Source organism: Ambystoma mexicanum, chromosome 12 (assembly GCF_040938575.1).
Source record: "Ambystoma mexicanum isolate Mex_15411 chromosome 12, UKY_AmexF1_1, whole genome shotgun sequence".
Classification (NCBI taxonomy): Eukaryota; Metazoa; Chordata; class Amphibia; order Caudata; family Ambystomatidae; genus Ambystoma; species Ambystoma mexicanum.
The window spans coordinates 177614849-177637811 of NC_090936.1; the positions used below are offsets into that span (position 1 = coordinate 177614849).

Below are 22963 nucleotides of genomic sequence, written 5' to 3' on the forward strand. Positions count from 1 at the left end.
AAATCATGCGCTTGGGCTTTATGACGAGAGTTAAAGAACCGGTTCATTGCTCTAGTGAGCGTGTCGAAGTCATAGGGCCGGATCATTAGCCACCAGAAGGTGACGCCACCTCCCCTCTGCGAAAAGGACAAATGCAGCTTTGGTAGTGGCGTCCTGAAAGGCCACAAGTCACACAGGAAATTGAGTCTACATTGGTTGATGACGGCATTAGAAGTCTTTTGGCAACCATGGAACAGTTCTGGTGGTGTGAGTGCATGTAATATGCTTGGCCCTGGGGCCTCTGGAAGACTTGGAGAGGGCAGGTACAGACGGAAGGGCAGCCTGTCCCTTTACTCCACCACACTCATCAGCGTCAGGGTTAAGTAAACTGCAAGTGCTGTGGATAGCAGCTAGTGGCTAGTTCATTGCAGTATGGGCTGAGGTCCTATCAACTCGAAAGGATGCAACAGCCAAGATCAAGGCTGCAGCAGGATCCATGCTAGTATTCATTAATACCCCAGTGAAGGGAGAGCATGTTGTGTGTGGTGATGGCAACGCCCATTAGGACACTGGGTAGTGTAGTTCCAGTTGCCCCATCCCTAATGAGCCAGTGCAGAGGGCTCCCCTGTGTAGGTATGTGGAGCTGACCACTCTGAGGGGTCATGAAAACCACCAACTCTGCCTCCTGGTGTTACCACCTCTTCATCAGTCCAGATTCAGTCACTTGATGTTACCACTTCAAAATTAACCTCAGTCTCATCTAATGGGATTACTTTCTCCTTTCTTCTGGCTACACAAATATACGCTACCCATTCTATTGGTGCCCAAGCAGATTTCCTTTAATCCTAGTCTGACCCTGGGTGCCATACACCACTGGGTTAACCAGTGTGGTTACAAAGATTTTCACTGGAGCAAACCCGTCAACATCTCAAATTTTCACATGCTACCTTATACAAAGTCTAAACTTATAACACATATGGACATACCTGAAGCATCTCCGAGATGCTCACATAAAAAACAAGATTTGCCGAAATGCATCTAAGTGATGCTTTTTTAAGCATCTCCACATTCGTTATGAATCTGGTGTGATGTAGCGGGTGCAAATCAGATTTACTCATGGGCATCTGATGATTTGCTCCATTGCACGTCTTTGTGAATTAGGCTTGCTTTTTCAATGGACTTGCTCATTGGAATTCAAATCGTCACTACAAAAACAGAGGCTTTGGGCATAGACCTTTGCTTCCAGCCACTAACATCGTGTGAACATCTTTGGTGAAAGAAGCGCACTATAAAGGGTGCTACCATAATCTAGTTTTGAGCACCTGACTAACCCTCCAAATGGTGGGCAGCCTGTTCATGCTCAAGCAAAGGCTGCATGCTCAAGCAAACGGATAGCTTCCTGTGACATTCGGGTCCTCAGACGAAACAATGTCATTGAAACATCACAGCGTATTGGCTATTAGCACACTGTCCTGCATGGTATTGTGTATAAAGATGTATTGTGTTATATACACATAGGCAGTCCTTTCTGGGTTTGGTGCCTAGTCTGGTGGTTTTCAGTTGTGTGCCTGATATGGTCAAGCCCACCGCAATCACATCCTTTGTTCTCAAGTAAACCTAAATCAAGAAATGGATAAAGCTGCATGTCAGTTTACTGAACTGTAGATTTGCTCATAGTTTCAGAGGTTTCTCAAATGTATTTGACTAAACATACCATACCAGCCATTACCATATAAGGAAAAGCATAACAGCTCATGTTTAACTTTCAACTGTAAATAAACACTATTCATTGCAGATTGCTTCCTTACCTGAAGTCTGGTATACCACTTGACGTGCTGATTCCTGCTCCTGCCATGACTATAACTTTCTTGCAAGTACCATGCAGTATTAAATCTGCAACATCAGTGAGGCTTTTAAATGTGCTTCGGGAAGTTGGACGTTTTGTTTTGGCAGAGTTTTGTACAGTTAAAGCTGTACTGCCTTTCACAGATGGATTCTTCCTATAAGCACATGAGAGGGAGATGGCTCAATTAGTCTTAAAGTAATGACCTAATCCTTTACCATATTCAAATATATAGTAACCAAAATTAGAGTGTATACTGGGCAACAATTAATTTTCCAATGACTGATGATTAAATAGTTCACTGGCAAAATCTTAGATAGTGGGGACATTTTGTCACAGAAGTTCTAGAATTGCAGAATAAATGTCTGGCTCATTGCCTTACCTGCGCGTTGTCCTCTTTCCTTCTCAAGCAATATATGTAGGGTTGTAGATAGCCAACTATTAATAATGACAATATATTTCACAAAGGAGTTTTGAGTGAATGCTGATAGATAACAAGAGCCAATCTAGAAATGATTATGATGGCCCTCATTATGGCCCTGGCGGAGTGGGTTTACGCCAGCGGTATTCGCGGCGGACCCGTCCGCCCTACTACGAGTTGCCGTAGCGCCATGGAGCGGTTTCCGCCTGGTTTTTCCGGGCGGAGAAATCCATGGCGCTATGGGACCTTGTTGTTAATTACGCCACCGTATTTTACGGTGGCGTAATTAACGCCTTCCCCACTCCCATTATACCCTATGGGGCAAAAATGGGAATGGGGAAGGGTAAAATGGGGAATGGGGATTTACCGCCCCGCCAAGGTCGGAATGGGGCGGTAAATCCGCCAACCCCCATGGCGGTATCGGCAGCTTTCCGCCGTGCTCCATGGTGCATATTGCACCACGATTTCCGCCAGGGTCGTAATGAGGGCCGATGTCTCTTGGCAACCCATGGTGGAATGAACCAGTTTCAAAACCCTCTTCAATTATATGTTGTGTATGGGTGTACGGCCCACTCGGCTCCCATTACCAACCTTATGTGCCGTCTACTTTAACTTGCAACTCTACAATGTTGTTGTAGAAGGACTGCTCTTTAAGTGATCAGTCTTTCAGAGTCTATAGCTATCTAGAGAGCTTTTTGTGTCCCTAAACCAATTTGGATGAGTAATAATAATGAAAGCTTGATGGATTAGAGCACTAAGGTAACTATTTGAGATTGCTGCCAAACGTTCCACTGCTGTGGCATCCCCACCCCGTAGCCCACCTCCTGAAGCTTCCAGACGCATCCAGCCCTTTAAGTTTCAACCTATATGTGTCTCACTTTTGGCAAAATTATCAAAGGCCTTAAACGTTCTTGCTGTAAAGGCGACGCCTGCCAAGCTGCCATGGTGAAAGACTGTGCAGAACCACTTTCCCCCTCTCATCACCGCCATAATCAACTCCTCTTCTGCCTCCTGCTTCGTCCCACTTGTCTGCAAAGAATCATGGGTCTCCCAGATACTAAAAAAAAAATGTAAAAAAATAAATAAAAATACCCCTTCCATACCCACCAACTACCAACCTATCACTACAGTCCCCTTCTTCTTGAACATTGATAGAATCACCTACCTATAAATCCAGGAATTCCTAGAAGCACAACGCATTCCGGGAATTCAGCAATCAGAAAAGGCTAGAAATAAAATCACAAAAGCCCAACTAAGTAAACCTAAAACCATAAAAATTCCAGCAGAAGAGCCTCTTGAGAACATACAAACTTTCAACTTCTCATATATCACCGCAGAAGAGATGAAAAAAACACTTGCCTCTATGAAACCAACATCCTGCGTGGAATACATCCTACCAGCTAAAATAATTCTTCAACACCCAGATATTTTCGCCCCTACACTCGCAAAAATGGTTCATACCTCTTTCAGGGACCAGTTAGTCCCTCAGTACATAAAAAAAGTCACTGTAACCCCCTTGATAAAAAAAACAGGCCTGGGTCCGAGAGATCCAGGCAACCTAAAACCAATCACAAACTAACTTCTTGCTCAAAATCATGGACAAGGTAGCTACGGCCCAATTACAGGCACACACCGAGGCCTCAGATTCACTTCACCCACAACAATCAGTGTTTAGACCTGCACACAGTACAGAATCAGCTATGCTGGACTTACAAAGATGCTCAGCATCATGGACATGGGAAAAATGGGATTTCTTATCCTGTTGGATCTCAGCGCTGCATTCGACCTACTAGACCACAATTTGCTCGAAGTAGTATTAGGTAAAACGGCAAATTGCTCACCAGCGGATAAGACATGGATTTTATCTTTCCTAAAGAACAGGACCTCTCGAGTACACTGGGGAGATACGTTCTCCATGGAAAGGGAGATTCTTTGCGGGGTCCCACGGGGAGCCAGCATGTCACCACTACTTTTCAACCTCTACATCAGATTTCTATGCTATGTATTAGATCATGCAGATGTGTTTTTCACCAACTATGCGGACGATACGCAGCTGGTGTTGGAACTTAGTGGGGACCATAAAACTGACAACGACAATCTTCTCAGAATATACAACATCATTGAGCAATGGATGGACTCCAATTGGGTGTGTCTGAATGGCAACAAAACCGAGCTGATGGTCTTTGGATCCACTCAAGATAGAAACTCCCTAACCCCAGACTATGCAAATTTTAAGATTGAAGACACAAACATCAAAGTACTTGAGAAGGTGAAAACCATAGGTATGATGATGGAAGCATCCCTAGGAGCTGAAGCTCAGACTCGGTACATAAAAAAACATGTAATTACCATCTACGACTCCTCAGAGCCATTAGACCCTCTCTCTCAGAACAAATGTGTCACAGTGGCCAGAGCCACCATGCTATCCCGATTAGATTATGGGAAAGCATTAATGGTAGGAGCTAACAAAAAAAGCCTACAGGCATACCAGATCATCCAAAACAATGCAGTTAGGATTATCAAATGCAAATCAAAATCTGACCACATCAGCAACTTTAGGAAGGAGCTACACTGGCTTAAAGTGGAAAGCAGAACCCACTTCAAGGCCCTTTCTATAGCTCATAGATGCATCCACGGGAAAGCCCCTGGCTACCTGAAATCCAAAATACAGTCATACGCTCCAAGCCGCACCCTATGATCTATAGATCAAAATAGGATCGCAATAGCGCCACACAGACGCAAGTCGGGTCTGGGTAAATCCTTTCCCGTTATCACAGCAGATATTTGGAATAATTTGCCAGCTAACATAAGGAAAGAGCCCAACTACTTGCGCTTTCATAAGCTAGTGAAAACGTACCTTTTTGACTGATACGCCACCTAGGTTCATAGACATAATTTCGAATACAAAATATTCGAAAGTCAAAAAGTCGAAAAAAAAAGTCGAAAAAAAAAAATGTCGAATTTTTTTTTGACGTTTTTTTTTCGAAATGGGGGGGTTCCCCCCAATCCCCCGTTTTTAATTTTTACCTATTTTTTTAACAGAAACTAGAGCCCAAAAAAAAATATCGAAAAAAAAAAACAATTCGACTTTTTTTTTTCGACATTTTTGATTCGACTTTTTTGACTTTCGAAATTATGTTTTCGAAATTATGACTGGACACCGCACCTATGACCCTCTGATCTTGAGATTCATCTAGTAGAACTGTCCTGTCTTATACGTTTGGCTTTCGTGTCCCTGTCTCTGCGCCCCCGATACTTGCGAGTTACTGGCGCATTACAAATAAATAAAAAAAATTAAAAAATTAGGATTCCACCCAAAGCATGGAACTGAAACAGCCCTCCTGGATCTCAGGAATCAGCTTGATGAGGCAAACGACCAAGGCAATCTTTCCCTTCTTTTACTCCTGGACCCATCTGCAGCATTCGACCTGGTCGACCACCAAACGCTATGCCGACACCTCACATGCTTAGCTCATTTCTCCTCAAAAGCTGCTAAGTGGATTGCATCCTTCATAGCTGACAGAACCTCTGGGGTTTTCACCAGCAAAGACTCTGCGTGCCCCACTCCTACCCCTGTGGAGTACCACAAAGCTCATGCATCTCCCCCACCCTATACTATATATACTAAATCACTTTTTGACCACCTGGACTCGTTAGGCATCTCATACACCAAATATGCCGATGACGTGCAAATCCTCATCCCCTTTCCAGCAACCACATACAAGACTCCCTTCGAGTGAATACTATTTGCGAAACTATACAATCTTGGATGGCCACACACAGCCTCTGCCTCAATGATGAAAAGACAGTTCCTCCTCATCGCCCCCGCCCCCCGCTCACCTAGCCAAACTTCACCAGGCCTACAAAGCCTTTACCATTGATGGCGATACCATCCCTGTGGCCACCCCGGTGAAAACCCTTGGTGTGTATCTGGATTCCTCACTAAACATGACTTGCCAGGTCAATCATATGGCCTCCACTTTGGGAAACACCAAGAAACTCCTTGCCACCAGCAGATCTTTCCGGGCTGCAAATACTGGCTCGATGTAGCATGTGCTTTGGTCTGTTCAAAACCCACTGCTCAGCGGCACATCCAGCAAATACTTGAGCAAGCTTCAAACGATACAGAGCAATGCACTGCGAGCGGCCCTAGACATTGGCAAGAGCAAACATCTGAGGCGAGACAATCCACCCACTAGCTCCCAGTCAATTTCAAGATTCTCTCCATTACTCAGTGTTGTCTAGCCAACAATGCACCATTCGACCTCGTAAATGAAAAAAAAAAAAAAAAATCCCCGGCAAGACATTTAAGATCAACCTACAAACACTGACTTGTTACCCCGAAATGTAATCGCAAATGATTGGGTGGGGTGGGGGGGTGGACAGCTTCCCAGTCCGGTCCACCTTCCTTTGGCGGGTGCTCCATGCCCAGTTGCTTGATGGACTGTCCTACAACGGCTTCAGGGAAAGAGCTAAAAACTCAACTCTTGAACTGACAGTCCTCCATTGTTTTCTCCCAGGTTTACCCCATCCCCTCTCCACTTTAACCAGCGCCAAGGGCTTGGTGCGCTTTATAAATGGCTAAATAAATAAAATGTACGTTTTGTTGTCTGACACACAAAGCTGGAATAAAAACAAACAAACAAAAAGGACAGGAGGTGCTTCTGCTTTTTGGCTTCAGTTACATCTGCATCCCGTAGTGAAGTAGGGCGGTGGTAGTTGAGACTGCAACTAATTCCGATTAACACTGGGACCTGCTGTAACTGCAGACCAAGACCTGTTGAGTCACCTAGTTGGGGGTACTGGTGTCTAACTGGGGCATGTCTACTGGCAGGACCCAAAACCTCGCGGTGGGGCCACGAAGACCCTGCTCTAGCATACAGAAATGTTCTGATGAAATTGAATTTAAATGTTTTAGGGCAAATCGCAGGGAGTGGGAATTGTGGAACTACTTGACCTTCAGTGCAAGAAGTAAGGCTCTTATAATCCAGTCACTCAGAAACCATTTTGAACTTCCGAGCAGTGCATGTGTTGTAATGCCCATTATATTAGACTCCCAATTGCCCACTCTCCAGCATTCCAGATATACGGCAACCCCCTCGCCCCCAATATCTTAACAGGGAGTGCTTGAAGATTTTCTATGGAGTTACCATTCCACCAATTCCTTTTTCTGTATGTACTTTATCATCATGACTACAGGCATTCATAGACAATTAAGGTATGAAATAGAAAACCTCAATCTTGGCTCGGAAAAATTCTATCTGCTTGTGCACAAACAACTGTGTCTGAATACATGGAACCTCACATACTGGTCTCTTACTTGGGTGCGATCAGTCTCTTCAATCCTCCTGGTTTAGTTAATTCAGTGGATGCTTCATTAGGGAGCAACTCTGTTAATTCTGAATATTCTTCTGCCAGGAGGCCCTTTGGTGTGTCTCAGTATTCTCACGATTCCTGGTTTTCTTAAAGTAGAATTGCTCCTGTATTCTCCATAAGTGGATTTATGTGCTGTTGTCCTTGAAGTTTCAATTTGATGCAGATTCCTTAACAGGTGGTATTCAGGGCTGAACAGCTTATGTTTGCATGTTTTAGCTTGCAACAAGGCTGCTAATCTACATGCCAGCAGTGTCAGTTATTGTACACAGTCCAACTCCTGTGCTTTATTCCTCTAATGCGTACTTTGTCAACTTGACAGATGTACTAGGTCCTTGATAAAACACCCATGGAATGCCATGGAGGCTATAAAAATAAAAACATTACAATGAAGAGATTATTCCCCACCTAACTCATCTCTCAATAACAATGCAGAAGCTCTGTGTACACCAATTTGATGTGGAAATCTGTACAAGGGGAATAGCTGTGTATTGATATAAGATGTCCAAAAAACAAAACTAGATGGGAAGCAAAGGAGTGCTGTCCAACAGAGCAGGATAACAATATCCAAGGAGGAAGGGATGCTAGAGATAGGTGGAGTAGGGGTGTTAAGCCAGGATTCAGAGATTTAACCACAGATGAGATTTTATTACAAGAGTAGAGTATTTTCGGAAAGGCAGTGAGATGAGAGTTGGAATGTCACTGAACCGTAAAAGTGTGTACCAGGAAAAGGCTCAAATTGCGTTGGGATCCCTTGTATGGTGTTTCCGTGTTACTATACTAACGCCCATAAATTGTTCCCCACCAGACGTTTGTATTTGCAGTGTAGATGTGCGGTCACTGCAAAGCCTCCCGTGGCACGCGTAGCGCGTCAGGTTGCTAACAGCAACCAGTTGCACATCTCGATGCGTCCCGTTCAGCCACCCAAATGCATCACATCAGCATGCAGCATAGTCACACATGACATTACGCGTACCAGGAAATAAGAACAGTCGGAAGACGAGCTTCGGCGCTCACAGAACGGTGCACTACCCATTAGAACCTTTGAGCCTCGTTGCTTCCAACCAGGTCAATCAAGTATTTATTAGGTATTTCGATTTCTTGGATTAGGTTAATGCATCAATTCTCTGTTAAATACTACTGATTCCGTTCATTGCTGCCAGGGGGTTTTCCCATAATGTTTTCATTCATAATTTTCTCTGGGACACCTTGCTGTTTGGCTAACTCACCAGGGCCTAATACCAAAGGCTCCCTATCAGCAGCTTAGGCACACTGCTGGGATTACAGTAATAGGTAAGGCTTATCCAAACCTGCCATACTGTCCTTATGTAGGTTAACAGCTTTTACCTTGTATTCATGGCATCCTTGTTGTTCCCCTTCTACAGCTCCTGTATTCCTTATTGAAGTCACAGTTAGGAGGTGTGTCTAGTAAAACTTCCACCAGAGGAAAAGAGGAACAATGTATTGTATATTTCAGTCAGTGGGCTTTTTCCCCCTGGTTTGAAGCGCATTTAAGTCCATGGTCCTGAGAGATCTTCACGGTTTTCATGTCATCGCCAGATAAGCATAGCAAATTGTTCTCCTGCCGGGGCACATAAATGCTTCTAGTGTTGTGCCGACTTTCAAAGTTTGTGGGTTTTTCAGTCCGTTATGTGGGGGCTTTAGTTGTCACTGCCTTGTTAGTGTTGAAATGTATCCTGGTTTGTAGGGAGAGCAAATGCAGCTCAGAGGATGGGTGCAATGTGGTTACATTTCTCGTTTTTGCACCTTTAATAAGACAAGTTGCTGCCTGTTGAATGGCTTTAAGTGGTGCCAGGATCACGGTAGGGATACCTGCAAATAATATCTTGCCACAGACCATTTAGTAGAGGATACATTCGGGGACCATGATCTTGAAGTCAGAGGCTGCAATTAAAAGCTTGTCCTTGCACAGAAAGGTGAGCTGTGAGCAGATAGTTTAACTCATCTTGGAGATGGAAGCCTTGAAGAAGAGTGCACCATCAATGGTGAATCCAAGAGAATTTGCACAGTCAGCAAAATGAGGGGTGAATCGGTCAAACTTCATTTTGGTCAGCTATCTTTGAATTTGGGTGTAGCAAGATGAAATACTCAGCTGGATGAACTTGTAATTTGGTAGGTTTAGCATTATTGGGCATCAAAGCCTAGGTCATAGACAAAGGTGACCTTTAGGCAAAGCACAGTCACAGGGGTATAGTGGTTTTAAGGAGTTACCCCAGGACATGAAGCGGACATTGCACATTTACCACCCGGACAAACCGAGTTAGGGTTTTATATATTGATTTATGGTTAACATGAAAGAGTCAACATAATACAACAGCGTAAAGAAATGCAAAGAATGGTCAAGATAGCTGATCTCCGACTCAGTTCTCTCTAAATGTGTTGCCTTTCATTTCAGGAAAGCAAGACAAATTAGTATTTCTTACTACTGTTCAAAGGTACACCAAAGAAAGTTCCTGAATATCGTCACTAGCAAACTTCATCTCTCCCACCCACTCTAGCCAATCCAATGGGAATTATAGTCACTCAGTCTGAAGTGGTTTAAGCCACATGACACTTCATAGCCACAAATCCGATCATCTCTCTCTTTACTGGCTCTCTAGGTTTCTTTGTAAAGGGGTTGCACACAGCTAATGCCCACATCTGGGTGAACATTAAGAGGATGGTAAGGGACACCCAGCATGGTCCCCAAAGAATCTGAAGGGCCTTGAGCAGCTTGGCATTGGGTTTTGGGTGAGGGGCATCTAGCTCTGGCTTTAGAGCTCTCAGACTACTACTCAATTTTACCTTCTGACTTTCGTCCCCCACACTTCTAATAATCTTGTTCCTTTGGAACCCATGCCTCTCCTCTTGCCCACTACTCTGTTTTGGCATACTCCGATCTTGTATCACCTCCTTGTTGCTTCACCACATGCTCATGCCTCACTCATAACTGGTCCACCAAATGTAGAGTATCTGAAGCAGCTTCTCCCTCAGACTCTGCCTGTCCAGGCTCCTCCTTGTCACCTATTCCTCCCACTGACTTATCACCTCTTCCATTGGTGCTTCCTCTAGTGGATCTTTCTCACTCCTTCTCTGAGTATTGGTTTTCTTACCACCTTCTCCCGTTCTCCCACCACCACCTCATGTTCTTTCGCTGCCACCTCCTGCAATTGATCCATCTCTCTCCGCCTCTGCTTCCACATGGAATTTCTCCATCTCTCCCCTCAAATCCCACCTACTCCTTTTCCTGTTCTCTGCTATTCTTCCTTCCAAAGCCAACCTGTATTCTTATCCAAACCACCACCTCCTTACTCTGAGTCACCACCACTTCTTCTCCAGCCACCTCCCAATTGACCTTTCTTACATTCTCATCACAGCATGCTTCTCTCTCCCTTGGCTCCCTCCAGACTCCTACTCTCGTCTGCTAAACCAAACCTTTTTTATAAGGGCCTAGTCCCTCCCACAGAGACCTACCCACTTCTCGCATAGATGTGTGTTGCATGATAGTTTGTATGATAGGTTGACATAATGGATTATCGGTTAGAACTTTTGGGGCCTTTACTTACCCATTCTCCAAGATCCTGCCCCTTCCAAGAAGTAACCAGATATTTGTGGTGGCCGCAATCTTGCCTGAAGTACTTGAATATTCACATAGTAAACACTGTTGAGTGGAGGTCTTTCTGTGTTCACAAGTTCAGACAACTGCAAATGCATTTGTCTGGGTGCAGGGATCTCAAATGTTAATGGGGTAAGTGCGCATTTCTGGTACCTCTTCCTCACTGATATGTCTTCCCGGTATCCAGGGATGTTACCGAATTTCAAGTAACGAATAACTAACAAACCTACAATACTGAAAAACACTGAATTTTTTATTGAAAATATATATGGGTTGGGGTAAGGGGTTAAAATGGGTGGGAATTGGGTTGGGGTGTGGTTATAAACCTAGGGAAACGTGGGGTTTGGGGAGGCCCCCAAACAAAACAAAAAACTATTTTTTCTGTATTTTAGGTTTGAGAAAAAGGTTTATTTCAGTTTTTGTTAAGATCACATGGAACCAGTCTTCTCACGACAGTGGTTCTCATGTCTCCCTACTGCTTCAGTCAATGGTGGTTGTTTGCCCCATGTGACAAGCCCATACCACAATCTTTGAAAAAGAAAGGACCAGTGGATCCTCCCCCAGTTTATCCGTGGGCCCTGCATCACGTAGCCGGGTGTAGTACCCAGCCCTGTGGTCACCCCAATTCCTAACTGTTAGAGCAAAGCAAGGCACTGTATCGCATATCCTCCCTTTTCCTCAGGCTCCTTCTGGGAAGGATTTAAGTTGGGTTTTTTGAAGGTGGACTGTTAAGGCATCAAGGTCACTTCTTCACTACCATTTCCAGGTCATACTAGTATTCCCAACACAGAGGTCCGTTCTCTCCATGGTTCCTTACGAGACAATCCTCTCTCATGCAACTCTTTAGGTTGACTACTTTCTTGGAACCATTGATGAAATTGGGAAAAACCTATCCCAATGATGGCCCTCTATGGGTATATTTGCCAATATTACTACATTCGGCCATTAGGCCTCACTCCCCCAAATCCTCTCGGTCTTTACAGGATCCATGAGTCAACCAGAGTAGGTCTTTGTGTGGGGACACAGTAACCGGTACCCATGGACTCTGGGGAGGGGGAAGTCTGACAGTTCCATACAAGGTGCCTCACACTCCAACAAGTGTAGGACTTCGACAACCATCAGATACAGGTGGCTTCTAGTTTCTGGTCTAAAGAAATGTGCCAAGTAGACTTGGGTGGAGGTTAGGTTTTGTAGACGATAAAGGAGCTGCCCTGGGGAACAGACTTCAGCTACTTGGATCCAGTTGGATGGGATGCACAAGTGGTAAGTCTATGGACTATGGCTTCGACCGTTGAGCTCTCTGTTGCCTGACAGCCATGTAATTGTTGCACCAGTCTTTGTAAAGTGGCAGAGAGGAGGCCATATATTGTTCTCTGGAGAAGTCATACTTCACCTCTTCCAAGATTCATTTTCCGAGGACATATTAAATACGGAAACTCATTTTAAGAGGAGTTTCTTGGGTCAACAGCCAGATGCTCTTCCAGCTTGCCAATAGTGAAATTCCTGGTCAGACCTCAGTCTCTCCGATATACCAATGCGGTGGGGCATTTTTCTGTCAGGATTCAGTACCTGGAGTCCGCCTTGGTGGTCAGAAGTGGTAAAATGCATTGGACCCAGCTGCACTTGTCCCATTTAGCTGCTATCGCTGGCCACTAAAACTTGTGGAACAGAAGAACACCTCCAGACAGTCACCAGACATGAACTTCTCTAGTAGCACTATGACTAGCTGTTTACCCAGCTCAAGTGGGCTGGGTAACAGCTTAAGGAATTTCAGCTGTCTTGTTACTGGTTTGTTTAGGATATTTACCAAGGAGGGCGACCACAAAAGGTAATTTCCTCTACCTTCAGGTCAGCCAGGGAGGTTCTTCAAGGGACTAGGTTGGCACTCAACAGCATCTCCATTGTTGGCTGGTTCTTGTGGACATCCCAAACTTCGGAATTCTCACTAGCCCGTTCCCAGGCTTGGTCACTTGGTATTGGTCTCATATGCTTGGGCACAAACTGGGAGTATCCTTGGGGGTTCGCTTTTTTCATGCTTGTAGAAAGGCCCACAGTGGTACTAAACACGCCTTGAAGCCCAAGGAAATGGGTAGTTTGTGCTGTATTTTTCTGCGCTGCATGGCAATAGTGCTGGCCTCTTTTGCATGTGTTCTTCAGAGAGTTTCTCTTCTCCTGGCTGTGGACCCCCACCCAGAGTCAAGGGGCCTACCAGTTTGAGCAGTTTTTGGCAGGTCTTCCTGGGCCCTTTGATTGTCATTCCCACTATTGCTTTCTTGTTTCTTCTTGTGCGGTCGGTCATCTGTGCAAACGGTTTTCTGTAGAGCCCCTGTCCTTGCAGACTGCTGCACTCTGGGATCCCAGAAACGTGAAGTATCCCCAGAACCCATGATTTACCTCTTGCCTGGAAGAGCCAACCATTTTCTTCCCTGGCTGGACCCCAGGTTATTGCTAGATTGCCGGTAGTTCCTAGCATGGTAGCCCTAATGTCTAGGCTGACTGATCCCACTTTTGAAACCATATATCAAGAAATGGAGAAAAAAAACAATCAGCCAGCCATATCTTACTACGGTACGAATATTTCTCCCAGATTAACACAAAGGGTCAAAGTATAAACTTAGATAAAGAATGCCAATGCAGAAAACTGTCTGCATTGTTGCAGCTCTGATTCAATCCTCACTTCAAAGTGTCCTCTTATTTCAAGAAAACAAAACAGAAAAGTTCTTTCTATTAATCAATCAGGTACACTAAAGGAAAAATCCCTAAATGGCTGGTCCCCCTTCAAAGTAATCCAGGGGTATTGTAATCACTCACATTCTGGGGTAGTTTTAGGGCCGAGGCACTTTTCCACAAGTTCCGTCTTCTTTTGTACTGCCTCGAAAAGGTCTTGGTCATGGGATCATGCACCACCAATGTCCAAATCTGCATGACCACTGAGAGGAGAGGAAGGCCCACTCTGCATAGTCCCCAAGGTCTTTGCCGGGTCCTTGGCAGGTAAGCAAGGGTCTTTCTGGAGAGGACATATCTCTGGCTTATGTGAGCGGGAGGGGTTTCAACTACCACCCAATTTCCCCATTTTAGCTGTCCTTGTACCTCTGAAACAATATTGTTTCTAAGGAGCCTTTTGTGCTCCCCTTGTCCTTACTCCACTGCTTTCCTTACTCTGCACTCAGATCACCTCCTCAATAGCTTTGCCACATGCTTTGTACATCTCATCTCTAATGGTTTATCAGAACTAAGATGCATATGGGCACCTTCCACCCACCACCTACCTGCCAAGTTCTCTCCTCCTCAACCTTTCTTTTCACCGACTATCACACATCTTCTCTTAATGCTTCCTCCTTTTAATCTTTCTCCACTCTCTTACTCCTCCCGCTCTATGGGGTTTCTCGGTTCTTTTACCACCTCCTCCTAGTCTGTCGCTTCCATTTCCTTAATCTGGTGTATTTTTCTCCACGTCCACTTAGTCTTTCACTGCCCCTACTCATTTTACTTCCACCACTGCCTTACTCTATTTTCACTCTCTTCTCTCTTTCCAAGCCAACTCCTCTGCTCTCTTCCAAGTCACCTCAACCTCCCAACTCTGTCACTTGCTCTCGTCTAGCCAACACCAACGTCTTCCTTCCTTCCTCATCTACAGCATGTTCCATTCCTTTGCATACACTCGCTCAAGAATTCCACACTTGTGTGGCAAACTTTGCCTTTTATAGGGACCTCGTTCGTCCCCTTGGGAAATTCCCCCTTCTATCACTAAAAAGTGTATTGTATGATATTGTCCCCAGAGGTAACTGGAATATTAAAATTTGTGTGTGGGACTATGCCCCTTCTCTAGGCTCCTCCCTCTTCATGCATGGCTCTGCAAAACAAGTCGATATTTAGGACAGCTACCACCTTGCCTGCAGTACTCCTTCATGCATGTGGAAGACTGCTGAGCTCTGGGCTTCATGGGGCTTCTGTGTTTGAGAGTCCAGGCACCTAACATTTATATGGGTGCAGGGCTCACAAATGTCTACTGGGTAAGAATGTAGTATAGTACCTCTTACCCGCAGGACCTGTGTTCCAGCTGTAGTGGTTCTCATGTCTCCCTGCTGCTTTAGTCTGATTAACTAATGGAGCAATGCTAGTTATTAGCCCTTTGTGACAAGACCTTTCCATTCCTTTGGGAAAGTGATGAGCATAAATGATCCTCCCGACGCTGATCATCAAGCAGGGGCTGGCAGTGCCCACCCACATGTTCACCCTAGCTTTTAGAACAAGGCTTGGCACCTCTTCCCACCCAATAGCTCCATACCAGGACCAAAGATTATTGGGGAGAGGATGAACCCATGTGGGAATTGGGAGGTTAGAGGATAGCATCTGGGGGTTCCAATTTTGGCAAGATGGCATCTGGTCTGCTAGTAATAACAAAAACCAACAGAAGACCATTTCATCAAACCCATGTAGGTGCTATGGAAATGTTGAAAGGTGCAGATCGGTAGAGCAGAACTAAGAGGCCTTTGTCTCCTTTCTCAAGGGTAAGATGAGATTAGGGAGTGGCAGTCTCTGCATAACATCTGGGATGGAACTCAGGCTGGTATTCTTGAAGGAGCTCTTCTGTGATCGTATCATGTAACCGATTTACAATGGTTTTCTTAGGGACTTTTCTGATGAATGTAGGTGTGTGATAAGATGGTAGTTGGATAATTCTTTTGGGTGGAGTGTAGACTTTTACAGCAGTGGGAAAAACTACCCAGTCTTTGGCCATTGGTGAAAATATGTTGCAAGAGGGAAATGTTGATGACCGGTATTAGCCATCTGAGTGCTTCACCTGTGATAGCCTTTACTGTGGGCAGGCATAAAGTCTTCAAAAGGTGGTAGTTTTGAGGGCAGTGGCTATGCCATTTACATCTTCTACAGTGACACTTCTGAACTTAGTTCTTTGGAGTGAATGGAGGGATTGTGCAATGTTCAAGGTGAGGAAAAAGTGGATGTGTGTCCTGATGTTACATTTTAGATGGAATTCCACTGGTAGAGGGTTGATTCAGTATTTGACAGTCTTGAAAAGGGTTTGACTTTGATTTGATGCCTTGGTACTGTGGACGCTGATGGCCTCGGGGGTGGGGGGGCGATTTGTATGGTACAATGGGTCCATAAAGGCTATTGGATGGCTTTGATCATATTGAGTAAATAAATCATGATATGGGAGAAGTCCGGGAACAGTATTCTATAGGTACAGTATTATAATTAGGTATAGGGATATCCCGGACTATTGGCTTTTGGTAATGTTTGCACGAGAGCTTCTGCTAAAACTGACATGTGCTAAATGACAGGTTGAGGCAGCGCTTTTGGAAGCTCTCGAGTGCACTAGGTGAAGGTCACCTGTACCTCCATCTTGGATCGTACTGGTCTAAACCTGCTTGGACAATGGGGTAATATTCTCCATCAGATGTGTGTCAGAGGGCATCAACCCCACTCCCCTCACCTAAGGACAACACCAGATATCGTCAGATTAGAGCAACTGACCCGGAAGTAAAGAACCAGTCGGCCCGAGGAGGATAGACAGAAACCGAAGACTGACTATGATTGTATAGAAAGTGCTCCATTGTTATGAAAGCGGGGCGGGGATACTAAAATGGATGTACAAACAATGCAAGGGGACAAGAATGTGAGGGGATAGAAGGAAAGGCAGACTGGTGGCGGGTTGGATTATTAGTTTGGGCTGTGGGTTGATAGGATGCTATTTGTTTATATAGGTTGCAACAGGCTAATAAATATTGTTTTGCTTTGTCCCTTTGCTTGTCAGTTTGTCTTATTTTTACATTCATAGTACATATACTTCCTCTTCTCTTCAGGATGCTCACTCAGTTCCAGTCTGTGGTGCCTTCACAGTTTTTCTGATAGGGCTACAGGATGAGTGGCTGAGGCCTGTTGCAGCTTTCTGTTGTAAGCATGTTGGCAAGACAAGAGAACCCCCATCCCCACTTCAATGTTTTTTTGTTGCTGTTTCAACAAGGGGGCATGGAAGCAGTGTCTCTATATGTAGGCAGCAAAATGCTGTAAATGCAGAAAAAACTAGCAATAAGGTACTTTCGAGGGACTACATAATAAAATGACTGGCCAATCATGCAAACAGGTAAACACAATCTGAACTTCTAGCTGTCCTGCAGCAATATTCTATGCGGAGATGAAGTGGATGTCACTATAATCTCCTTCATTTATTAGGGACCTGAAGTCACCTGGTTCATAGAAGAGGAAAATTAAACAGTGCAGCTTCCTCCATGTCATTTTTCAATAAATATTAGAATGCAAGACATTAAACAGGGAACATTTAATAAATGTTGAGTATAGAATAGGGCTCATCATAAAGGTATTGAAAGATAAAATAAGCAACTAGGACATTTAAGTGCTCTAACCTGGATGCTACTTCCCCGCAAACTATGGGTCAGGACAAAATGCGGAGCCTGTGGATATAACATTGGATACCAGATAGTTTTCGATTGCATATAGATTTGCAGATAAGAATGCTGCGAGGGTGTTGACAAAGGAGGCAGGGATATCAACACATCAGTTTAGCAACAACTAGACCTACATCAACAAGTGGTGTTGGGTATGTGGTACCTCCAGGAAATCACCATGTTTCCGACCTGGCTCATTGAAAGGAAAAGGTGTATGCTATTTGCCACATCACGAACTGCAACCCAGCAACTATTGTGAGAGCAAGAAAAGAAAATGTAGGCAATTTCATGGGGGTAAAAGTGTAGAAGTTCGAACAGTTTGTTTCTCCCGCTTCTAAACGCTATGACATTAGGTATTAATATTAACCAATTTATAACTACTCAAGAACCATGGAACAGCAGTCAACAATGAACAATGCCTCAACAAAAAAAAACACCAACTAGTTGACACTATGCAAGAAAGGCAAAATGACTGCATCTCAGATTGTGCTGTGGTTTCAAATTCTTAAAAACAATATCTTCTTCCCAAAAATACAGAATCTCGCAAGGACTTCCAATACAATGAAACATTCAATGTTAAGACTTTCCATTAACCAAACGGGCTCATTATTTCTGAATGTATTATTGTATGGCATACACACCGGATAACCCTGCTGTGCTGATCACCGACTGTGAGGCGGCTGATGGTGTTTGTTAGATCGAGCGTGGATTCCTCACTCAATTCGGTTGCACGTTTTTCAGAATCTTTGTGGCCATTCGTTGTCGCCGTCCTGACTCTCGAGATCGTGGACTTGGCTGTTTTCTTCTGGCCAGCATCGATCATCGTAACAGCAGATGCCGGAATGACCGCAGAAGCTTGAGAAGAGGTCTGCTGCTTCGAAAGATTTGCCCTCTCAGTCCAACCTAAAAATATAGTAGCATTATATGCAGCCAAAGACAATGGCATTTGAAATTATGACAAATGGGAGTAACGTGTGAAAAGGAGACCTCACTAGACTAGAAACCTTTTTCGCTGAGCTACAGCACAAACAACTGACAGTTCTTAAATGCAGAATGTGCTAACCTGAGTAGCGTCCTAGACAACCTGTCACATATGTTTTACTCCACCCATGTGCAGAAATGATAATGTGGCTAAATTAACACAAAACATCATATATAACAAATCAACCAGATTTAAAAATTACACTTAAGAAAAGGTAACCCAACATTGTAGAAACTGGACAGAAAGATAAAGAAGCCCCTATGGTCTGGCAAGCTACCTTAGCTTGGGGCCTTTTCTTCCACTTTCCTACCCCTCACTAACAGACTCATCCTTCTTTCTTCGAACACAGACGCACACAGACACAATAGCATAATGCCTGCCAGTACTCTCCTCAACTGGTCACATTAGGCGCCATGCAAACGCAAAACACCTTTCCCGCCAACCCACCATTATCCAACCTCGCTCTCAAGGCCTAGTTCACAGGTAAGCACGCAGTGTTCAAAATCTGGGGCTTCCTTCTTGATAACACACCCCACGGGCCTTCACCAGAACTCGCTACAAACGTACTTTCACATCGAAAAAGGTTCTTCTTATCTGCACTCAACACTTACTTGCTTCTCCTACCAACTGCCCCCGCCCTCCTGCCCCCCCCACACACTCTTATAGAAACCAGCGCCAAGAGACTGCCGAAATAAGACCACATTGCTTTGCAGTTCAGGGGAACACAAAACGATACTTATTTTATCTGATGAGACCCATCAATTTTGTTCTAATAATTCTTCAAAGTAAATGCCTCAAACCTTTCAGAAAGGCAAAGACTTCCATCGTGTATTGGGGCATTAATAATGCACTCAAACATTGCCCTGCATATTCTGAAAAGTAACCCAAACATACAAAAGTAAGCTTCAGTTTGGTCAACAAACTGAATGTACAATGAATAGAGAAATGAACTAGTCATTCTGACCCAAATGGGAAATGCACAATCCTGTTACATGGTGCATCTGCTCCACATTTTTTTGATCAAGTACAAAATATGGCTTGCAAGTTAATGGCTACACACAAGCTATTTCTTTTATGCAATGGCCCCAATTCATAACCGTAGAACCAATCCATTGCCTTGTTTTGGGCGGCGATGTTAAGGGTGAAACCGCCCCCGTGAGCAAGGATTACTACTTATCAAGTAGGGGTGTACGCCAGAGCCACAGCGTCATTAGGATTAAGACCACCAGGAAGGTTTTGCACCACTATGCATTTGCCTTATGCGTCTGTCCACATTTTAAAAATGTAGCAATGTTTTTCACCAAGTACTAAGGAAAAAAAATGGTAGTATGATTAATACCCCAAACTACCAGTCTACTGCAGACTGTTTCAGGTGAGCTGTAAACTACGCGCAGGCTCTGTGTCAAAAACGTTCAATTATGGCAACTACTCATCCTTCTGTAGTAGATTACAAAAAATAGCAAACCCGATTTTGTACTCTAATGCACCATTTTGGGCCTACATATTACATAAGCATTATCATTATAATAAGCTAGGGTAAATTGTTTTTTCATTTTACATTAAACAATAAGAGCATTTCCATTAGTATGTACAGTGACACACACACACGTGTGAATGTAGGTGTTCCAAGGCAGATGCTAGCTCTTCTCCCCAACCATTCCAGGGCACTTTGGAGGTGACCCGCTGCTCGAGCAAGACCTGCCTCTCAGATAACTACATCGGTACCCAGGGCCTCAATGGAGGTGAAGGATCCCTTCAGGTGTTTGCCAGTATTCCGCCGTGTTTCTGAAAACGAGAACAAGGACTGATCTTGTCCCAGAGCCCCTAGATGGGGACTCGCAGCAACCCGATTTTTTACATACCTGCTTCGAGGTGCATTTCAAGCCCATTTGACACATTCAAACCACCAGGGCCCTACGGTGCTGCTTTTGGCACTCTCGATCTTACAACCGATCTTTACTTTACTTTGCATTTCTATCGCGCCAGGTACCCAAAGGCTTAAGGGCACCAACATGAAATAGAACAAGATTAACACACATACAGAGTTTATCAGATAAGTTTAAACTAAATGACGGGAGAGTCCTGAAAATTCAAGAGACTGACAGAACAAGAAAGTTTTAAGTTTCTTTTTAAACAAATCTGTGGACTCAATGTCCCTGAGATCTGGTGGGAGGGCCTTCCAAGCTGCAGGAGCTGTTAAGTGGAAGGCTCCCTTGAGGGCTTTATTTGTTTTGCATCGTGCTGCATTTAGGAGGTTGATGTTCTTGGAACTTAAGGATCTTGACTTCTGCTTTTTCACAATCGCCTCAGATAAATCGGCTGGCATGTGACCCGTAACACATTTATGTGTAATGAGTAGCATTCTAAAATGCACTCTGGCTTTGACTGGGAGCCAATGCAGTCTCGGTCTCACCTCTGGCACATGGTCCTTCCATCTCAGACCCTTCACTGCCCTGACTGCGCCATTCTGAATAACCTGAAGGCGGTTAATGTCTATTTGTGTAATGCCGGTAAGAAGGCTACAACAATAATCAATTTTGGAGCCAGTAATAGCTCTGGCGATTGTTTCCGCACTTTTTTCAGATATGAGAGGACGTAGATGTCCGAGTAGCTTTATATAATAAGAGGATGTAGAGACTAGGCTGCTCACCTGAGCTGTCATATTGAGGTTTTCACCCAGAATATTTTTTCTCAACTTCGATCTTACAGTTGTCAATGTTGAAGGATTTAAACATCGGGTCTAGTTTGGCAAGTCTAGTGGCCGTTCCCTCAATCATAAACTCTGTTTTTTCACTATTCAAAGACAAGCCATTCCAAACCATCCAGGTGAGGACAGTGAGATGGGCATTATTGATATTGTTCTCGTCTGTACTGTGTGAGCCTGATATGGAGATGACACATTGTGTGTCATCTGCATAATTGGCAAACAGTAAGCCCTCCTGTTCTAGCATGTTGAAAAGCAGTACCATAAATATATTGTGGAGACATGGTGAAACACAAGCCCCCTGCGGTATCTCATAGGTAAGAGGGACTGGTTTTGCCCCTGCAAGACCACTAGCAATCCTTGCTTGCCTTCCACACAGGAAGGAGGTGATCCATTGCGTAGCGTGGTCTCAGAAGAAGGCGATATCCCTTAACCTGGTGATCAAAATGGAGTGATCCACCAGGTCAAAGGCCACCAAAAGGTCTAAAATCATGAGCAGAGAGGTTTCGCCCTTATCCATTGATTGGAGCAACTGTGCTTTCAGGGCAAGGAGAGCAGTCTCGGTTCCATGATTTGATCGAAATCCTGATTGATATTTATGCCATATCTATGAGCTATTGAGGTGTACTGAGATCAGGTTATAAGCGACCCTATCCAATATTTTCAGAAAAAATGGGGCATTTGTGATGGGCCTATAATTTGTAGGGGTCAGAGGACAAATACATATAGGGTTTTTTTTGTTGTTTTTTTTTTAATCAAAGGGGTGATCCAAGCCTTCTTTAGAACCTCTGGAACACAGTTTTGAGCGAAAGAGGTATTAACAAATTTGGGGAGGGCTGCGAAAAGGAGGGGGGAGCATTCCTTAATGATCAAGGCAGAGCAGGGATCTCCCTTGCAGCTGGTGGTTTTAAGCTGCATGATAATCTTTGTTAGTTCTGCTTCGGAGATGGGTGAGAAATTAAATATCTGCTGAGCATCAGCCTTGACTGAGATCACAGAACTCTGGCTGCATGTCTTTATTTGGGGAGAGTTTTTTTACTTTGATTACTTTTTTTATTTTTTCGAGTTTCTTTCATGGCTGAATATTGGTGCACCATTCCTCATTTTTTAGTAATGGGTTTTTATTTGGTCCTTTTGGCTGTTCTTGCTCCTTTAAGATCTTCAATATCTCCTTGCTGTCCGAGGATGCTTAATGATTCTGTCGTCGAATGACTCCTTAGCTTTAAGGAGCGCTGTTTTGAAAATCCAAGCTGCTTTTTTTTATAGGTGTCTAAGCAGGTTTTAGCTTTTACGTCCATAAGGTTTTCGTTAAACCAAGCATTGTCTCTAGGTCATCTTTCCTTCAATGGTGTCAGGTCTTCTGCGACATCCCTGAGAGATTTAAAAGGTATTGGTGATGTCATGTAATGTTCTTATGTTAAGGATCCCTGATGTGAGTCGTGACCCATAGTTTTAAAATTTCTAATGTTAGTTTCCTATAATTTCTGACTAGCCTTGAGACCTTACTGTTGTCTGATTTCTTTCTAAAGCAGTCAATACAGGTTTGAAAGTAGGTGCAGGAGTGGTTTGACCATGGACAAGGAAGGATTTAGATATCACATAGATTCAGGTTGG

General features: G+C 44.1%; 1 protein-coding gene across 2 annotated transcripts in view; it reads right to left on the reverse strand.

Moving 5' to 3' along the window:
- Nucleotides 1-22963, reverse strand: part of LOC138513422 (NAD-dependent protein deacetylase sirtuin-3-like) — a 497025-nt gene that overhangs the window by 159658 nt on the left and 314404 nt on the right. For both annotated transcript variants that reach the window (XM_069628264.1, XM_069628265.1), the window contains exons 2-3: nucleotides 18305-18566; nucleotides 1788-1979 (exon numbers count right to left, since the gene is read on the reverse strand). In XM_069628264.1, the coding sequence (XP_069484365.1) occupies nucleotides 1788-1979; nucleotides 18305-18566 (454 nt within the window). The remainder of the gene's footprint in view (nucleotides 1-1787; nucleotides 1980-18304; nucleotides 18567-22963) is intronic.